The sequence below is a fragment of the Cyprinodon tularosa genome, unplaced genomic scaffold (genome assembly GCF_016077235.1).
Source record: "Cyprinodon tularosa strain WSP-4 unplaced genomic scaffold, ASM1607723v1 ctg497, whole genome shotgun sequence".
Classification (NCBI taxonomy): domain Eukaryota; kingdom Metazoa; phylum Chordata; class Actinopteri; order Cyprinodontiformes; family Cyprinodontidae; genus Cyprinodon; species Cyprinodon tularosa.
Genome location: NW_024039226.1, coordinates 475,003 through 496,242, shown reverse-complemented (window position 1 = coordinate 496,242; position 21,240 = coordinate 475,003). Strand labels below are relative to the sequence as shown.

The 21,240-nt window shown below is 39.6% G+C and overlaps 1 protein-coding gene across 1 annotated transcript in view; it reads right to left on the bottom strand.

Moving 5' to 3' along the window:
- rnf17 (ring finger protein 17) overlaps positions 1-16,686 on the bottom strand; it is a 60,486-nt gene extending 43,800 nt beyond the window's left edge. Inside the window, exons 1-16 of the mRNA XM_038302650.1 lie at positions 16,551-16,686; positions 15,570-15,691; positions 15,257-15,354; positions 15,085-15,142; positions 14,230-14,319; positions 10,206-10,309; positions 9,893-10,061; positions 9,679-9,755; positions 5,099-5,173; positions 4,549-4,838; positions 4,384-4,464; positions 3,721-3,879; positions 805-976; positions 565-706; positions 304-491; positions 84-213 (exon numbers count right to left, since the gene is read on the bottom strand). Coding sequence (XP_038158578.1) covers positions 84-213; positions 304-491; positions 565-706; positions 805-976; positions 3,721-3,879; positions 4,384-4,464; positions 4,549-4,838; positions 5,099-5,173; positions 9,679-9,755; positions 9,893-10,061; positions 10,206-10,309; positions 14,230-14,319; positions 15,085-15,142; positions 15,257-15,354; positions 15,570-15,691; positions 16,551-16,620 — 2,025 coding nt within the window. The 5' untranslated portion in view covers positions 16,621-16,686. The remainder of the gene's footprint in view (positions 1-83; positions 214-303; positions 492-564; positions 707-804; positions 977-3,720; positions 3,880-4,383; positions 4,465-4,548; positions 4,839-5,098; positions 5,174-9,678; positions 9,756-9,892; positions 10,062-10,205; positions 10,310-14,229; positions 14,320-15,084; positions 15,143-15,256; positions 15,355-15,569; positions 15,692-16,550) is intronic.
- Positions 16,687-21,240: the final 4,554 nt, after the last annotated feature.

Below are 21,240 nucleotides of genomic sequence, written 5' to 3'. Positions count from 1 at the left end.
GGAGACGGAAGCACAAATAAAAAATATGACCAACAGCTGCCTTGACTTAAACCTCGTTCGCTGAAATGATTTTGTTTTCATACCAGCTGGATGTAGAAGTCAGAGGCGTTGTTGATGTGACACACAACTGCATCAAACTCAGTGTTGGCTTTTGGATACACAGGAGGATAATACATGAGAGATCTCATGCCCAGTATGACTGGAGAATAGAACCTTTGAGGAGAAACAAAACAAGTTGAGCAGGCTAAAGCAGCTGGGACTGAAGCCATGAAACCATATAAACTAAGCTTTTAATGAGGGTACCTGGCCACCTCGATGAAAACGAGGTACTCCCTGACAGAGATGGACACATCAGTGGGTTGATCCATGGGAGCTTTTCTTAGATCCACCAACAAAGAGACTCTGTCCTTCCCCAAAGGTCGCATCTCCACCGCAGCAGAACCGACCACAGAGCAGAATTTGGTCTTTGCCTCTTTACTCCAGCCCGCTGCCTGCACACAAGGTTTTAAATTCACTTTTCTTTTGTAGCTAGAGAGAGATAACTGGAATCATTAGTGATCTTACTAGGTTATATGGGACCAGGTCCTTCAGTGAACACCTTATGGCCAGAGGAGGAATGTGGCTCAGCTCTTCATTTAAGTGTTCATCCACTTTCCTCAGAACACAGTTCACATAGTTTAGAGTGGACTCATCCGTCCTCCCCTGACTGAAAAAAGTTAATATTTTACCAGTATCATCAAAAGAGAAATAGAAAAAAAATTAACAGAATCTGGGAAATTTTCTTCTAAATACAAGTTATTTTACTCTTTGATTGGGATGTATTTGATGGCCCCGTAGTCTAGGAGGAAGACTCGCAAACCGGAGAGCTGGGAGACCCGGGAGACCTTCAGAGACTTTTCACAAGTATTCTGAAAGACTTCAACCACCCTGCCACGGCACCATTGCCCATCCCTTCCTTTCATAAAGACAATGGAGCCTAAAATAAAAAAGGAAACTAAGAATTAAACACCCTTGGTCCAATGATTAAACGATAAAACACGATTACCTTAATAATTATTTAAGACACAATTTTGAGAAGCACATAAATCACTTTAAGACCTATTTAAAACGCAGGATGTGTGAAATCAAAAGGAAATATTTCAAAACTCTACAAAGACTGGAAGCCCATCAAACTCGTAAAAGGAGACACCAACTACAGCATTTATTCCATCCATTTTTGTGAAGCATATTCATGGTTTTTCAGCAGGTTTTTCTTAAGTCCTCTTCTAATTTGTGTCCAAAATGATTGCAGATTCCCAATATTCATTGACTGGATATTTCTTTTAGAAAAAAATATATAGATTCAACCACTTGACTGGAAATATACCTCAATTTATGTTTTGTATTTCTAATGATTAACTCGACCAAAAGCCTATAACATCTTAAAGGTCAAATAGAAAGGAGTGCATCTAGAGCAGTCTTATTGGGTGTGATGGTAGATTATCCTTTCTTATCTCCATGTGGCTGGTCTAAGTCGTGCTAAAAATGCTCCAAGTAATAAAAATCGAGAGAATTTTAGAGTATGCTGGGCACCTCTAGCGATCCCCAGCTGTGACATTGGTGTAGTCAAACATTCTCTCACAGCTTCAGCTGGATTCAATATACCAAAGTTGCAACGGCTCGTTTTCTCTGTTGTATAGCTTTAATAAAGTGGCTGATGGCAATAAAGCTGACTCGAAGCATTGTTTATTTTTTTAAGGAATATTTTCTTTCATAAAACAACGACCCGTAGCTAGTTGCAGTTTAGTATAGCTGCAGCTCCAGATGGATTCCCTTATCATTGTGGTCAAGGCTCCAGAACAACAAGAACCGCGATGGATAACAGTCAGTTAGCGTAGGTTGAGACCGGCCCGGAGCCCTGAGCCGAACTGGGTAAAAACCACATCCAAAGGGCAATGTTTCCACTCATACAGCAGAAAAGTGCAATGACCGTTCACTACGATCGGGTTACAGAGGGACCGCATTCCCTGTCCAGGCACAGCAGCCCCGCACAGCCTGCTATGCAGAACCGCTAGCACCGCACACAGGGCTCCAACACTGACCGCCAGGCTTCACGCCAGCAGAACCGAACCAAACCCAGCCACCACAGAACCAATCCGAATCCTGTGATCCCCTCTTCAATCTAAAGGTTAGACTCTGGTTTAAACTAATTAAAACATTGAACCATATGGAAAACAGGGGTGGAACGGTTCACAAAATCCACGGTTCGGTTCACGGTTTCGTGGTCACGGTTTTCGGTAAATGTTGATTGTTAGCCTGACATGTTGGTCGTGTTGCTGTTAGCATAAACAAAACGTGTTGCACAATGCTTGCACACTGTTTTTATCCACAACTTTCTTTCCACCGTCATCGTAGGTCACTCTAAATGCAAAGCAGTCCCATACAGCAGACCTATAAAGTGCTGCTGGCGCGTCTTCCAACTCCTGTTCTTTCCGACTCGCCATACCCACACAGAACTCCACAACAACTGATTTTTTTCTGCTACACCCTGCTATGCTGCTTCGCTTCTTCTTCTTGTTTACTACTGGTGGTTGGCTTTGGTCGCAGTACCGCCACCTTCTGCTCTGGAGTGTACACGCTTCGCCTATGAGAAAAAGGAGCTGTGCATGAACCGAACGCAACACACATGCACCGAACCGAGACAGTCGAACCGAACGGTTTTCATAAAACCGTTCCATCCCTAATGGAAAATGTTCTGAAAGAAAATGAACTTTCATCAGCTCTGCATAAACCAGCAAGAATTAATAAAACCACTAAAGGGCTTGTTATCCTCCGGCAGCTGTGTGTCGCAGTGAGCTTGTTGCAGACATTTTTGATTTATTCTCAACATTGAAGTGAGGTCTGAGGACAATCACAAATTAGCTGTGGGTCTAGATACGGCCGAGGCGGTGAGGAAGTGGGGAAAAGTTTGTCAGACAGCGGAGGGGCATGAGGGCGGAGAAGAGCGGGGATCCAGGTGGGAAAAGGGTCCCTGCGTTCTCACGCACCTCGCTCTTCTAGCTGGTCCATCTTCACGAGTCGTTTTCCAGAATGGCGGCCATACAAACAAAACAAGCCGGTAAGGTACCAAACAGGAAACACGCATAGTGTACAGCGGTTGTAGATTTGACCAATCAGAGGCCTCCTGTCTACGGCACTGTCTGCGGTCACCTACAATTTGGGAGATGTGCAGCAAAGTGTCTGCAGAGGGGGCGGGGACGTCTTTCCGTTCACTGTGACACCTATGCAGACGACCTAGTGTCGAAGTATAAATCAGCCTTAAGACTCTAATTGCTTCGTATTTGTCCTCGTTAAAGGATTAAAAAGTCCATCACAAAGGTAATGGACTTTTTATCCTTTATGGAGTTAATATTGATTCACTATGTAAAATGACTAATTCCTGACTAAACTGACCTCACGCCATTCCTCAGTGGGTCACGTGACCGAATGAGGAATTTTGGGTCCTCTGCTATCATAATGAAATATTTTATGCTATAAACAACAAAAATGCTAAACATTTTTTTCACTTGTGATGTATTTCCTTTTTATCTAATAAAGTCTAATATGACGTTGCGTTTATCTATGAGTTTTTATGATGATTCTGTTTCTAGATGATGTAAATAAAAAACTAAGTATGTGTTTTCTATTTGAATTTTAAGGATGACACACATACAGCCCCCTCCCCCCACACACAAAGCTTACCTTTCTCTATGATGTCTTTCAGTGTAAAGAGGCAGCCGTCCCCACAGCAGAGTTCCTTTATCCTCTGTGAAAGAATCTTACTTTCCTTCCTCTCAACCACAGGGCGGACATAGAAGTAACTTGGATTCACAACATGGCTCACCACCACCCACTGAGTAACTAAAGCAAAAAAGCCAGTGATACAAAACACACACAAAAAAATTAAGAGCTGGAGAACAAAACAGACAATATTGAGAGCCGGTGAGGGGAAGTGAGTGTTAAAAATGCCGCCTTTAACAGCTGCTTTTTGTGTCTCTGATTCCGTCTCCTTGAACCCCAGTCGGCCTCGGCAGATGGCCGCTCACACTGAGCCTGGTACTGCTGGAGGTTTCTATCTGTTAAAAGGGAGTTTTTCCTCTCCACTGTCGCTACAAGCATGCTTAGTGTGAGGGATTGCATTCGAGTCAATGAATCGATGCAATCAACTGGTTTTCCTTAGAAAACTTTGAATCTATTTGACTGGATGATCTGGTGAATGTAAGGTGCCTTAAGATGACGTGTTGTGAGAATTTATACAAATAAACTGAATTGAATTTAATAAAAAGAAAAAGGTTTGAGATCTATTCATCAAGACTAAATTATTTAATCTGGATGGAATAATGAGGGAAGGGATGCCCTTCTTACCCTTGTTGCGACTAAGGTCATTTTTTTGTTTCCATATGGATCTCCAGTAAATGCTGGCCATTGAAGGACCAGTTGGAGTAACTGCAGAAAGACATAAAGTCAAAAACTTTAAGATCTCTTCAATTTGATATTAAACTAAACGGAGTGTTTGATGGATTTACAAACCTGACTCAGAGTAATCACCCAAGACATCTTCAACAATAACATCCTCGTTTGAAAGGTCTGAGAAGGAGCTGTATTGTGAGAGGCTGATTTTGGGGGCAGATTTTTGCTCTTGATGGGAGCTTTGAGTTGAGGAGGCATCAGTCAAGATGCTGTTTGGTTTGCAGTTTTCGTGAAGGGGAAGCTTTCTACTGGGTGAACTGGAACAGCCGTTTTGGTCCTTGCCGGGTTCCAATGAAGAGTTTTTGATGGGGATGTCTGACTGGTGGTTTTCCAGTGGGCGCGTGCTTACACTTAATAAAAAGAAAAAAAGTTATCTGTCACCACAGAAATACAAGGTAAACAAAGAGCCTGGTTTATTCTAGAACATGTATACCTAAAAAAAAAAAAAAAAAAAAAAAAAAAAAAAAAAAAAAAAAAAAAACAAATAGAAAAATAAAAAAAATATCAGGCCAACGAGTAGTATTTTACTAGTGATTCATGGTGAGTTGAAAGAAAAAAAAAGAAACACAATCAAAAATGGAATTGCTTCAATATTATTTTTTAAACTCACGTGTTTGAGCTGTTGGACTCCATTTTTATTGACAACTTCAAACAGTTGCTCAGATTCTCAGACTGAAAAACGTAGCTGCAACACAAGCATGCATGAGAAATATTTTAAGACCAAAGAAACAGAAGACTTAACATTTGCACTCAGTTGTCTCCCCTGGATTGTAAGTCGTTTTTAAAGCCGTCCTTTTTTGGTCTGACCGGCTTACAGGTCTTCAGGTCGCTGTTAGCTCGATTTTTATGCTCTAAAAACATTCTAAATGACTTTGTTTCGAGTAAATTCTGGATGCTACCCACTCAGGACACTTGGAATACATTGGACGAGCAGTATGGAGGAATATTGAAACGTTTTTTGTGGACTTTTATGGACCTTTCTGCCTCGGGCGCCATGGACCTCCATTATTTGAATGTCAGCAGACAGCAAGGAGCCTCCCAGATCTCCAGATGCATTTGAGATATCAAAAAAGTACTCCAGAGTGTTGTTCAGCATGGGGGTGAGTAGAAAATGAAGGGTAATCATGTTTTGGGTGTACTATTCCTTTAACTTCCAATTTTCACCACTGTTCGGCGCCAAGTAACCTTTTCTCTGATAACGGAGCAGCCGGCTTGCTTGGTCTCGCAATGAATCCTGGGATATCCAAGGATACATCGGACCCGTTCTTCAAATCAGACAAAAAGAAGGACGCATTTTAAGGCCGCATAACGAGTAGTCTTGGAATCCGACCAGACCTTTGCGCTGCGCAATGACGTTATTGTTCTCGAATCTGGCCTTCTAAGGACGTGTCCCAGGATTTCGAATAGAGCCTGTGTGTCAACAACAACTGTTCATTTTCTACAAGTAGAATAACAGTTTTGTCTAAAATCTCAACTAAACTAATTTTTAAGATGTTCCATTTGTCCTTCCGGATCTTAATAAAAAGAATAAAAATAAGCTAGACTTGTTTTTGCCAACTTGTTGGCAGAGCTCAGTCTGTCTTAGAACGCAGTACTTTCCTTGAAGACTTGAAGAGTGATTGCGTTCTACTTTCCACTACTTTAGATCGCCAATGAAATGTAAGATAACAGTAAATATAGGTAATATGGTGAGACTCCAAAACAGATTTGATCCTTAAAGAGGTCATAGAATGATTCTATAGGGTATTTGGTGCTGGTCCCTAAGGGTGTGTAACATTGGTTGAGCTGAAAATGGCATATTTGCTGTTCTATGAGCCCTAATGCAAGCCTGGTTATAAGCCTCAGAATGAAACGACAGGTATTCTTCCTTTTATGGTATGCTCATGAATATTTAGATGAGCTGTGCGCTGATTGGTTGGTTTACAACGACCGAAGCTGCTGAGCATGACGCATCATAGCAGCAAACACTCACTCACTGAAACATCAAATTGTTTATATGGTAGGGTGACCAGACGTCCTCTTTTTCCCGGACATGTCCTACTTTTCAAACCTAAAAACCACCCAAACCACCCCTTGCCCCGCTGAAGCACCATGCCCCATACATACACACTTCATCTTTCTTCACCTTCACTAGACGTGGACATACTTAAGTATATTCTGCTGTAAAATAAATCTTATATTTTCGTTTTTTACTGGAGGATTCAACCTATTTCACAGGATGCACAGCTCTGAGCGGTAACTAGTTGACTGCAAGAGTAACACGGAACTTATTGGCTTATTTTTCTGACTAATCCAATCAGTGAGCTCTCTTGACAACCAGTCTCCTGGAACGCATAATCGCAATTATCTATATCAGGGAGACTAACCGAACTTCCGGGAGACTTGGGATGTCTGTTAGCGGCCCCAAGCCCCCCCTCCTCCTCCAACTAAGGCGGGTGGCTCATGGCTCTCTGCTGAGGTCTGGTCTAGTCAGCGGCCCAGCAGTTTGGAAACCTCATATACACCCCCTGGGCCAGTGAAACAGTCGGTTAGTCGTATGTCATTTTCGGGGCACGACAAAAGTACAGGCCAGAACCAAATAAGGCAACATCCCAGAATTTAGGTTAACTCGGTGCTTCGTCCGCCCATTTTATGGTGGAAGTTTAGAATTGTGAGATTTGCAGAGAAAGGAGGTGTAGATGGGGTTTGAACCTCTCTGTACGTCCATTTCACCCACTGAACTATCATTATTCATCTATGACAATGTAAACTCAGTTTTGCATTCTATGACCCCTTTAAGAAACAGTTGCACTACAGTTTGTTCGAGTAGACTAGCCTTATGTTGACAGCATAAGAAGGGGCAGGGCCCCAAAAAGATCTACATCGGCACTTAATGTTCCGGACCCTCCGCCGGAATGTGCTAACCGAGGGTTACCCCTTGCTCACACTGGCTCCGGTGCGGTTACCGAGCCGACGGAGACCGCAACTCTCGCACACCCCCTCTCACACCGCCCGTTTTGACTACGGTGCGGTGCGGCTCCGGCAACAGGTCCGGAGATTTAACTCGCGACAACAGAAGTTCACTTGAGTTCACGTAACTTCACGCGATAACACGGCCCAGATAAGGATATTTGCGAGAGCTTGTTGCGGAGGGCTCCGGCACGCCGCAAGGATAACTTTCTTGCTGAATTTTCTGCAGCGCCGGAGTGTCTCGGTAACCGCAGCCGGACAGCTCAGCAGCCGGTGAGAGAGGTTTACGTCTTTTTAATGACTTGGAATCACTGCGGCGCCGCACCCACCGCACCGCAACGGTAAGACCGGAGTCGGTGTGAGCCGGGGGATAGTGTTCAGGTGCCGGTTTGGGATTGGGTCGTCAAGTTGGAAACAGAAGTAACATTTGTTACTGCCACCAACTGGTAGGGAGTGTAACAGGTTTAAAATTCTCAAACACTGTTTGACTTTGGGTTACATGTGTAAGTCAAAGTCAATAAGAAACTTAGATACTCATAAAGTCCACAACAAAACAATTATCTGGACTTTGCAGATGGATATATCAGCATTAATGTAAACCTCTAAAACACTTTTGATAATCTTGTCTTAAAGCTACAGTGTGTAATTTTCAGCGACATCTAACGTGCAGACTGCAGCAACATGAACGTCTCCCCCCCACCGCTTCTCCCCCCCAACAGTACGGCGAGCGTTACGGGACAAAATGTCTTCCACGACGTCCGCATCACCTACCTTCTCAAGTGATGAGGTTTGTTTACATAGATAATTTTACAGATAGTATTTCATTAGTCTGTGTAGGGTATAGATTTCATGTAGACTTAAGATAATAAATATACCCGCTATTTTTTCTACGTCGTTGTGACGTTTTGGTGAGCTGCTTTGCATGGTGATATAAACAGACAAAGTAATTGTAGTCATTAGTTTAACAGCGAGATTGTGTTCGCTGGAAGAATATATATTCCCCGTTTACAGAGTCCAAGTCTTGTTTGTGGCACGGGGGTTACAAGGCGAGGAAGAGGGAGAGGAAGAGGGCGAGGGCAGAGAGGCCGGGGTGGGCGTGCAGCTAGGACCAGGCGAGGGAGAGGTGCCAGTGGGGTGACTAGAGCAGAGGAGTTAAGGCTTGAAGATCTCCAAAGGAGCCGGAGAGAAGTAACCGAGGTATATATCCAGAAAATTATTTTACAGAAAATTACTGAATCATTACCTGTGAAACGTCAGGGACGTTGCTGAATAAGTATACTGGAGAGTAACAGCATCATCACGCCGCAGCATGTTATTGTTTTAGACAGGTCTGAGCATCCTGTACTCCAAAAACTGCAGTGATATTAGACAATTGTGTGTGTAGGATTAATTACCTGTCCAAGAGAAAACTGGCAACTTGAGCGTCACTTTGAAAACCTTTTTCCTCCATCAGTGACTTCCATCGTGTAAATGCCGTGCCAATGTTGATCCGTGTTTTTTGTCGTTTCTTGTCACGCTTGCGTTTATTCTCGTCGTGTTTACGCTTCTTAGATGACGGGGGTTCGGTGTCCGCCGCTTTTCGTTGTGATACAGAGTAGGCATGATCCTCCATTCGTCTGATGTTTGGCCAAACAGTTTGCAAAGTCACTCACGCCTGCCGCCTTGTTCACCTTTCTTGTTACTGAGGCGCCGTATACCTGCTTCTTCTTCTTCTTTGGTTTCAGGCAGACTAAACACTTCTCAGGCATAATACTGCCATCTACTGTTCAGTACAGTCTCAGTTAATCTCTCTCAACTTGCCGTAGTTATTTTCGAGCGTAATGGGCGATCTCGCAATCGCTAGTTTGTTGGCTCTGCGCTGCCGTAGCGCAAAGATGTCCGCCTCCATGGCTGCGAGACCCTCTCCTATGTAATTATAAATAACGAATTCTAAGGCAACGCAAATATTATGGTTAAAAGGCTGAGCTCATAGGTGATGATAAATAACATAGTTATGTATAATATATTAAATTTCTGACTTTATATCCCTGTAATTATTACACACTGTAGCTTTAAGCAGTAAAAGTTTATTCAAATTTCCTTTTAGAATATAAGGAAAAAAGATGCCGCCTTTTAATACAATGCATCTACGTTTTGTTTCATGTTTAACTTTTAAGCCTGTTAATGAAAGAAAAAGGTAATACATTATTTTTACTTTTACCCAATTATCGCTAAACTTCATTACAAATCTTATAGACCAACCTTACTGAAGGGCCCTCATTGATGCATTGCAATTCAAAGGCCTCCTGATCCACCGGTGTCTGCAGTGTTTCTAGCAACTGTTAATGAGAAAACACAGCAACCAGCATTACAGGTTTGTTTTATAGACTCTGAAAGAAAAGATTTAGACTGGCAGTCCAGTAAGGTCACCAGATAGACTCCATCCATGTAGGGTTACACATATAAAATCTCATACCTTATCCAGGAAGAAGTACTGCTCCAAGATGGGGGCCCGGCGTACTTCTCTGGCCATCTGCATGGCATTCGCCAAGACTTTAATCCTTTCCTGGACATCAGACACCACTGCTTGGCAGCACGGACACTGTGCTTCTAGGTTTGCTAGCCGATTCAACTGCATTTCCTTCCTGTTTACCCAAAAATGTTATAACAGATGTTTATTTCTGGACTTTCACAAAAAGTTTCAACTACTCTATTAAAATCTGACATGTAAACATAACTTAAACAATATATTTAATCATATAAGATGCCTTTTAATTTTGAGTTCATACCATTTCTGAACAGCATGTTTAGCTTTATTAGAAGCCTGCATGATCTCGATCTTCACTCGGATTTTCTCTTTCTTCACCTGCTCCGACAGAGCAGCCTTCAAGGTCTGTCCAGATGAAGACCAGTCAGACAAGAAAGATATTTAAAAGGTATATTTTCTTTTTTAGGAACTACAACAAATCATAGACATCTGATGTTTCAACTAAAGCCAGGCATACAGTGTACGATCGTTTGCCCTTTTCGGTTTTTCAATCGGGCTGACTTTCAGCCTGATCGTGCTTTGTGTAGTGTAGAGGAGGTCACGAGGGGCGATCTGCCTCATAACCACGTCCCGATCAGGAAGTGTAAGGTCAGTTTAAAATCAAACACATTTGAAATTCAGTCGGCCTTCGAAAGGTGATCGTGGGCAAATCCTCAGTATGCAAACAAGGATTTTCCTAACAGAAGCATGGCGGGGGGTGCGAGTGAATGGAGTTTTTTCTGTAAAATTGAAAGACTGTAGTAGCCACGTTTGCTCAGCCATGTTCTGTCCAAATACGTCATCGCCTTTTCTTTTTGGGCTTTCAGCACAAAACTGCACAAATTGCCAAGGCAGCGAGTTTCACTGTAGTGAGCTTCATATTTAACAGGAGGCATCGACACTTCCGTCTTTTTCCTCTTCTACTCGTTTGTATGGATGGGGATTGAAACCCAGTTCTATCAAGGACCCAGTTCCACTTTTTTCAAAACCTGAAAATCAATAACGTGTGGGCGTATCGATACCACTATCGAGTCTGGTCGGTTTTTTTTTTCTCCCGGAGGTCCTGTAACATAATTGTGTGTCCCTCGAGTCGCGTCACAGCATTTAAATCTAATCAATCCAAGCACTGCAGCATGTCCACCAATGTTTTGGAATGAAATTGTAAGCAAACAGATTTTAAAAGTAAAACAAGTGAATTCTGGCAGTTAACTTCGCTCGCGACTCGAGAATGGCTGAACGGACAAAAAGGTCTAAAGTTTGGCTTCATTTTACCAAGCTCAAAGATAAAGAAGAAGCGAAATGCAACTTATGTTGCAAAATCATCTCTTGTAAAGGAGGGAACACAACCTCAATGGCCAAGCACATTAGTATTGTGCATCAAATAAAGGCCAAATGCAGTACCTTCGACTTTCTCCGGGTTAAAAAGACTCCTCCTCCTCCACCTCCTGCTGCCGCCGCCGCACCACAGTCGGGCCCGTCTTCATCATCCACTCAGAGTGAGCGCACACACAGACTTTGTAGCTTGTCCGGTCAGTTAAAAATAGAAATTGTGAAATCGTGTTGTAATCGGCAGCATACAAGCTAGTTAGCTTGAAAAGTAAATAAGGTTTCAGACGTGCTGCGTGATGATGTGTTCAGATTGGCTCAGTAAAACGACAATTAGGTTATCATGATGCGTTCAAGTGTAACGTAAAGAAAAGGGAAATTGAGTTTTTGGCGAGAAACATGAGTAATACAGTTGTATATTGCTCTAATTATTTTAGAATATATAATTAAACTACTGATGCCAACATTTATAAAAAAAATTACATTTAATTTAAAATACAATTATTTATTTGTTAAATATTTTCCTAATCACTAAAACCATGACGAAAAGTGACAGTAGACAATACATTAACCAACAATTGTGAAAATATATTCTAGTTAGTTTTATGTCATTTCGAAGTGGCCTATTACATTAGCCATGTTTATTGAAGGCTAGAAACGGTTTTGTTATGCTCACTTGTTAAGCAATACCAGTTCTGTTAAAAACATATTGTCGCATCGTCTTTCCACCAAATAACAGAAAAGTATCGATAGTGGTATCGATAAAGACTCTGATCGATAAGGAGTATCGATAAAGGTATCGATATCAATAAATATTAACGATCCCCATCCCTACTCGTTTGGCGTCCAGATAGACGAGTCCAAGTAGCCCCATCTCACTGCGGAGCTGAGTCCGAAGTAGGGATGGTAATCGAAAACTGGTTCCTGATCAGAACCGGTGCCACTTTAAGATTCTCTTAATGGTTCCAGGCAGCACCAGAGCCTAGCGCTTGACAGCATCACTTACGTCACATTTTCTCATGCAAGTTACGCACACGGCATTCACTAAGCAAGTACGACGTGACCAGGCGTAAGTCTAGACAAGCAAAAAAAAAAAAATGAAGCCCCATCGGGTAAAGCACTCGAAAGTTTGGCTTCATTTTAAGAAGAACGGAAAGACAGCAACAAGGCGCTTTGCAATCATTGCAAAGTGGCAATTACATCTGCGGGAGGAAATACATCCAACATGCAGAAACACCGGCGCACACAACATGGCATACATTTTAACGAATGCCATGCTTTTCCCTAACTTCTCACTGCAGGCCTTGATGCTCAATTCTGATTTTTTTGTGAAATCCGTTTTTTTTTTTGCGTTGCCGTTCATATTTCCAAATATATGCGACTTTTATGTGATCTCCTGTGTAGGGCTGGGCATTTTCAGCAAAGTCCTGAATCAATTCGATTTTGATTCATACAGTTCTAAATCTATTAATTTCGATTCAAACTGTTTTTACAACAATGAAAGTGGTTCAACTGTGTTTCAAAACACTCACGTATTTTATTTTTTCCTGTCATTTTAAACACAAAGTGCAACTTGTAAAACGGACAGTTTAAACGTGAGATGTGAACAAAACTGTGCAAACTTGTTTGCGAAAAGCGTTGTCACAGAATGTGAAAGGCACGCCCGTTACTATAAAAATAATCGATCTCATTCCCTAGACATCGATTTTGCAAAAATGCAAAGGAATCGATTCAAAATCGATTTTACCCAGCCCTACAGGCGCGCATCTACATGTCTTTTCCAACCATAAAAACTCAATTTTTTTCAATATGGTTAAACATAAATACTGCTCTCCGCATTATCATCTGCCATGGTTGTAGTTTGAAAAAAATCAGATACGTATCGGATTCAGGACCACATAGCCAAGTGGCCTGGGTCGGATTGGAAAAAAATCGGATCTGTGTTGTTCAGACTGTCATGAAAAGAACAGATCCAGGTCGCATATGAGCGCTGAAAAAAAAAAAAAAATCGGATTTGGGTCACTTCAGGCTGTGCTTAATAAGGTTCCTAGTCAATCATATGACATTGCTGGAAATAAACCCCTTTCCTACCTCTCTTTAGGGTTATTAAAGCAGTGTGCCTTTCTCGTTAATCCAGCCCTTCATTTGCTAGCATGTTTAATTAGAATTACTGCTAGCTGGAATTCTTACATGATTCTAGCTAGGGGTGTGCAAAATAATCGTGATGATGATGCATCGTGATTCTAATTTTCGTGATCTTGATACCAAGAATCGATTATTAATTTCAAAAAATGAATAAATAAAATTGCATGAATGGTTGGCGAACATCAGCCAAAAACAAGTGTAATACAACTTCCAGTCCAGTAGATGTCGCTGCAAATGTGTTGACGCACGCTGCCTTGTGTCACAAGCATTTCCGGCCACGGGATACTGTGCCGAGTCATTCAAAAACAAAACATGGAGGATAAAATATTGCAATGCATCGCAATAATTGAAGTATTGTGATGCGTCTTGATAGAATCGCATCGTGGCCTGTGAATCGTGATTCGAATCGAATCGTGACTTCTTTGGCAATACCCACCCCTAATTCTAGCTATTGCAATGAACGTACCGAAACATGCTACGAAGTGGCTCCGCAGTTCAGGGAGCCAGAGGAAGGTGACGCTCGTTTATTTAAATCAGGGGGAGATAAGTTTATTTCCCAAAATTTTCATTGAACGGAATTGAATCGTTTCAGAGTCGAGTTGTGAAAATCGTATCAATTCCCAACCCTACCGACGTGGTTTTTAGACGTACACAGTGAGCAGGTAGGTTGCTTCAGAGCGTCGGGCCACACAGTGTGAGAACAAACATCGTGAACTTTTAAACCCCGCAGTTTTGTCCTACAGTGCGAGCTGTAGCTGCGTGCAACGATTGAAAAAAATCGTACAGCGTATGCCCGGCTTAATTGCAGCTCTCACCTCATTGATGTCTTCCAGCTGCGCAAGATTGTATTCAGCCTGGTACAATGACTCATCAATTGTCTTCTCAATCTTCTCAATGTCTGCAAGCTACAGAAAACACAGTTCCTTGTTGTTGCAACCAGGATAACAAACCTTTCCATTCAAAAAGATTTTTATTTAAATACTAGGGATGTTGCGATAAAGATTTTTGTCACTTATCCTCCGGCCGATCACTGTGAGGGCCGATCATAGCTGATACCGATAACTGCCGATAACATGAACTTTCTTTTATTTAGGTATAAATACTGCAACTGACGAGGTGATCAGCCAAAACTGAATAAAAATTTAACCTTATTTAAACAAAACATCCCAAAAACATAAATAAAAACTTTTAGGCCAAATGCAGCAAGTATTCAGTCGAAAGGACGTATGAAAAACCTGCAAACAGGTTTAATTTAACAGACTGAAAAGAGTTATACATATAGAATTAATAAATATCACAAAACATCCAAAAATCAAATGTAGGTTTCGTTCAATAAACTACCTGAGAGGAGAGTTTAAAAAAGTTTAATATATAGATCAAAACTTTTGTTAAATACATCCTGCAGCTTTAAGGAGACGTTACTCCACTTTCTGGCGCTGCATCTCGGAAATATTTGCGCATCAGCATGATCCAACATTTAGAGCAGCCTTTCACTGCAGACAGATTAACTCAATCATTTTCCAGGTGAATTTTTTCTGATTGCTTTACACAAATTGACACAAACAGATATATCAAGACAAATTAACAAAAGAATCAACAACACATAAAAAAATTTTTTACAAAGAGAAGGCGAATCTTAATTACTCCAGCACGAAAAGATATTAACCTACCTCCTCAACAAGATCAGTGCTAAATTGGGGTAATCTCTTCTTTCGTTTCCCCTTTGATCTATCAAAGACAGATGTTGATCAAAATAACCTCGTATTTTCAGTCTTACATGAGGAGCAGAACAAAAACAGATCTCATATTTCAGTAAAACACATGTAATGGAAAGCCATTTACCTTCTCATCTGGTTCACCCTTGCGGTGTAAATCAGGCCGATGATTCTGCTGTCTTCCTGGAGACCATAAACACCTCCTTCTGGAAGTGTTGACTTAATCTAAAAATATAGATTTGACCTTTTTCAGTATAATCATAAGAATCAAACACAAAAACCCTTTGAATTAAACAAACCGACCAACAGTTTTTACTGAAATTTCTGATCTTTTAATGCTAAATTTAAGTAAAAGGGTTTAATTAATCTTGACGGATTGAAAGTTTAATGTCTAAGCTATGCTTCCTCCCAAAAAGAACATTTACTGGTCATTTTTTTACCTCACAATCCGGACATATTATGACCCCTTCATGCTGTATGGACACCAGGCAGTTGGTGCAGAAGATGTGGCCGCATAAAAGCATACGGGGCAGGTTTTCATCAGCTTTTTCATCTGAAACATCTGACATACATGACATGACATACATTAGGATAAAACAGCATAAATAAAGCTTACTTACATAACATACATAGTGAATTGAAAATGTTATTGAGTACTTAACATTTTCCTAGATATCAACATTGAATTTGAAGTGTTTGTATTGTGACAAACCCTATATATATATATATATATATATATATATATATATATAGGGTTTGTCACAATACTGCGCAGCTTGAAAGATCTCCTGTGTGTCGCTGAATGTGTGCATTGAAGACTGAAAGACATCTTCTGGCTCCATTTATCCGTTTACTACAGTGTGTTGAATTCATTTTCAAATCGCAGCAGGGAATATAAAAATAAAAGTCTAATCAACCAAAATTTTCGCGACCCATATGCAGTACCGCTGTGAACCACTAGGGGTCGCGGACCCCCTGTTAAAGACCGCCGCTTCAGTTTATATCTCCTTTTTTTTTGGTTAAAAAAAACAAAACATAAACAAATAAAAGCTTCTTCATGAACTGGACACAGAAACTAGAAATGACAGAGAACTGTTTGCTGTTCTGCCAGGAATAGCCTGACTGCCTCGCAGCAGGTCCTTCGCAAATGGCGGCTCATAGACTTTGTTGCAGCACCTACAAGTAAAATTTCAGTGTAAAATTAACAACTCCGCGTTAAAAAAAAGACAGTACAGTCCTCTAAACCATCAACTCTCCATATTAACAACGAATATTTCCTATTTATTTGTAGCCCAGCATGCATAATGCTAGCAGTGGCTATAGGATAATTAGCTACCTGCTAGCGCGGCAGCTAATTAGCACGCGTCAAACTCATAATTATAAGAAGTTAAAAGGTACAAAAATCGTTTTAAATATCTTACCAGGAAGTTTAAAGGCCTCCCCACATGAATTGCAGATTATATCACTGGGACCCTCTCCGTTTTCCATCATTAAAGTCACCAGAAGCAGATTTTTCTTTATTCTGTCTGATCCGCAGGTCACCTGCTTAGCTGATTATTACACAGCAGAGCTCAGAAACCCGCGAGGAGCTTCCAGAAGCAACTTCCACTGGGCTTCATGACCCCTTGTGGCTCATGAAAGTATTGCAGGGTACTGTGACTTTTTTTTTTTTTAGAATAAAAAAAGTTTATTGTGTTACCTTTAGATGGGCACTGTTAGTTAAGAATTTTTAAAGCCAGCAGGTGATCCAAAATGCTGCAGCCAGAGTTCTGATGAAAATGAAAAACAGAGAGATCTTATCTTAGCTTCTATTTATTGGCTGCCTGTTGAGAAATTATTAAAATCAATTTAAAATCTTTTTTTTTATTATAAACCAGAGTAGTTAAGTAATGAAGTACAAATACTTCGTTACTTTACTTAAATACACTTTTTATGTATCTATACTTTACTCCATTACTTATTTTTCTTCCTACTTCTGAATTCTACTCATTACATTTTCACACAACTATCTGTACTTTCTATATTCTTACATTTAAAAAAAAACAAACATTACTCAATACTCTTGGCTTCAGTTTAATGTTTATTAATATTTATTTCACGTCATGTGCGCCATCCAATGCAGATCATTGGCTCCATCCACATCTAGTGAAAACTAGTGTAATTGGATGAGTCATATAACGCAAACACTCATTGGTTAGCTGTTGTGTTTACAAACAACTTAATGCCTACAAAATTACAATATATGTTGTAATTCAGAAATAAAACTTTTACACCTCATGTTATGATTTTTTTTTTTACATTAATCGACCACATTCTAAAATATGTATCACTGTTACCAGTTTTCTGTTTTTTATTGTCACAAAGTTATAAACAACAATCACTACGCAAAGAGAGAATAATAGTTTGTTAAAACGTATCAGAGGAGCATGACAATTTGAAGGAAATCCCCCAAAAATGTTTTGAACAATTTAAACACTAATAGTAGAACCATTGATAAAATAAAAACATATGCATATACAGCTGATCCAAAACACTGCTGCCAGCGTTCTAACTAGAACTAAGAAAGTAGAGAACTTCAGCCCAGTTCTGAAGTCCTTCCAATGGCTCCCTGTAGCTCAGAGAATAGACTTTAAAATCCTTCTGTTAGTCTATAAATCACTGAATGGATCAGAACCTCAATACTTTACAGATTGGTTGTCAGTGTATCAACCTCCCAGACCAATCAAGTCTTCTAGTTCCTGCCTACTCTTTTCACTCAGAACTAGAAACAAACATGGAGAAGAGGCATTTAGTTCCTATGCTCCACTGATCTGGAACAAACTCCCAGAGGACTGCAAAAGTACTGAAACTCTGAGTTCTTTGAAGTCAAAGTTAAACTCCCATTTGTTTAAAGTTGGCTTTGATTGTTGAAGTTAAATCGAAGTTAAACTGCTAACTGAGATAGTATTAGTTCAAGGTTGTGGTCCAACTGGTTTATTTTAACCTGCACTTATCATGTTTTTTTAACTTGCATTTATTCTGTTTTTTTGTGGTCGAATTGTTTTATTTGCAAAACATTTACAAATGTTTTTTGTTTTTATTCTGCTTTTATTTTTCTTGTATTTTATTCCCTAATTCATGTAAAGCACTTTATTTATTATTTATGTAATTGTACATGTACTGAATTGTGCTATACAAGTAAACTTGCATTTCCAGGTGCACTTCTCTACTATGAGATTTCAGCTAAATATAATACAATGATCCCCAACCATTCAACCGGTAAACTCTTTTCCCCCTCTAATATTATCATGGTTAAAACAGCCCATTTAGATTTTTATCAGTTTGTCTAAATAGGCACTTTAATAAACACATTTTTGTTCTAACACTAGACATCCTTTAGATGTGTTTTTTTTTTAGGCAAAATATGGTTGGTCTGTCTTAAACCAGAAATAGTTGAAAGTTGAGTTGTGTTTGGTCAGTCTGATTTCTTCACATTTTAGCCCAATAATAGAATAATTTTCAATGATCTGAAAATTACACACTCTGAATGTGTTAAACCTGTTTTTGTGAAACAGGCCTCTTCAGGTATCAAACATCACAAAGGGTTTTGGCCGATGATGAGCCCTGAAGGAAAATATGTGATCATGCAATATTTGCTGCAGACACAAGGGGGCGCCAAAGACTAAGGCAGACATGCAGGATTTCTGACTTTACAAAAGTGGAAGGATAATCTCTTCCACATTTAGGAAACGTTTATCCCTCATCATATCAGGGGCCTGGGTGCTCTAACCAATGGTTACATACAGAACTCGAGTTTAGGGGGGATGGCATTCCTCTTCTTTTTTTTTCAATTGTTTATTTTTTGGATTTTCATTTTGCTACACAAACATAAGATTCTGAACATGTAGGTAAGCTGAGAGAAAAAAAAATAATTGCAACTATTAAGTGTGTTTACGTAGGTTGGGAGGAAAAGAAACTTAATGTAACAAAAAAACACACACACACACACACACACACACAAATAGTTAAACAAAATATTAAAAATAAAAAACATAAATACAATAAAATAAGTCAAGTGCATTATTGTTATCAATGTTATCATCAAAAAAACACAGGTAAACGATTACAAGTCATGTGTTAGGTCAAGATGGAATATCACATAGAAGAAAGTCAGGTGACCTTTCACCTGACTTTACCTTTCAAGTGGTGAGTATAGTGCTCCAGTTGCATTGTGTCATTCATTATGGTTTTAAATAAATTAATTGTAGATGCTGTAGCTTGATTCCAGTTGAGCAGTATACATTTTTTGCCTACATAAGCAAATATACCAATCATTTTATTGAAGATCGGATCTAGAGTATTATCTGAATCTGCACCAAAGAGATACAATAGAGGTGAGAGTTTGAATTGAATTTGCAAGAGCTTAATTTTAAGACTATGTACTTCATTCCAGAAAGGCATTCCCCTTCTTAAAAAAATCTTAAAAATCCTCCCCCCATACCATCCCCTGTGACATTTTATAACTGAATGTGTAAAATTTCTACTCTATATTAACAGTAATGTCAATAATATTGCCCTTTCAACATTTGCCGGGCTGTGGGCTTATGAGTAGACTGAGCAAAATAAATAAAATCAAACAAGTGTCCTACCATGACTATGAAGCTGATCCCAGTGGGAAATTAGTCCCTAACGATATAGGGGCAGTGATAGCCATGCCAGCCTAGAGACTGACTGCAGTTCTACTGTAAGGGACCTTTGTCAGGGTCAATGACCAGCGTACCTAACATGTTACACCCATACCATGCAAATTGCTTTAGGTTAATAGACTCTATTAATTAGGCTATGTATGCTTGTAAAAAAAAAAAAAAAAAAAAAAAAAAAAATTTATATATATATATATACAACAACTGGACTACTGGTTACATATAAAGGAACCTTTTCAATTAATTAACTTCTTGTAGATCTTTAAAGCATGTGATTTCAACAAATAAAAACATTAAGTCAACCATGTACCTGTAAGATTTTACAGACTAGATCTGGTTTAACACTAGACTGATGCATTCCTTTGTTTCCTGCTGGGCCTATACAGAGATGCTTCATAGCAGACCTGACGTCAGTTTTGTTGGTCTTTATTCCATGTGAGCGCAGCTGCCAGAAGCGCTGTCGCCCGAGGACAATGGGCAGCCATCCAATGGAGCAGAATTAACTGGAAGTGGCAAGTGGAGAGGAACATACATCAGATGGTAAAGGTAAACTATCTTGTGTGCAATGCATCCATAATTTTAACCTCCAAAGAGTTTTCATCCATATCCCTAAAGGGGAGGATGAAATTCCATCTCTATAAAGGGGTTTTCCACTCAGAACTGGCAGTATTCAGCCTAACAGAGCTACTAGAATACATGAGAGTCGATTGCATCACTCCCACAGCATACATGCACCACCTAAAAACAGCGCCTCGCCTTAATGTGATGTGAAAGCAGGCCAACCTGGTGTGACATGTTGAAAAGCCCGGCGGTATAAAGATATACTTGTCAGTTAATGTGAGGCAGAAACAACATTTCCATCTTTAGTTTATCAGTCTTGCTTTATTTTTTAAAAACATCACTTCATCTAAAAGAAAAGTAAACCAGAACTCATCTGAAATTGACATCAGAAAGAAAGCAATTAATAGAAGAAAATAAAAAGAGAAAAATGTAGTGCTTATTTTTATTCTAGTCTTTTTTTTTCATGTTTGTAGCATATTTGCATGGAGGACCGCCTCTACCATATTTAAACTTAAACAGAGAAAAATAAATGCTCAATAAATAAATAAGCATATAATTAATTACCCCCGAAAATACAATAAACAAATAAATGTAGGTAGAAATTAAATTATACAGCGAGACATACATTTATATATCGCTTTTAATTAGCTTCTTTATTTAATTGCCTTTGCAATAATTACCTTATTCATTTATTGTCTGTTATATTCTTCAACTTTATTTATGAATTACTTTTTTTTATAAGTATTTATATATATGCATGTTATAATATTTTTATCTGTTTTATTCTTCCTTTGTATTTTTTTACCCTATTTATTTGTCCAACGCTAATTATTTCTGCCTGTCGTTTTTACATATCTGTATGCATTTC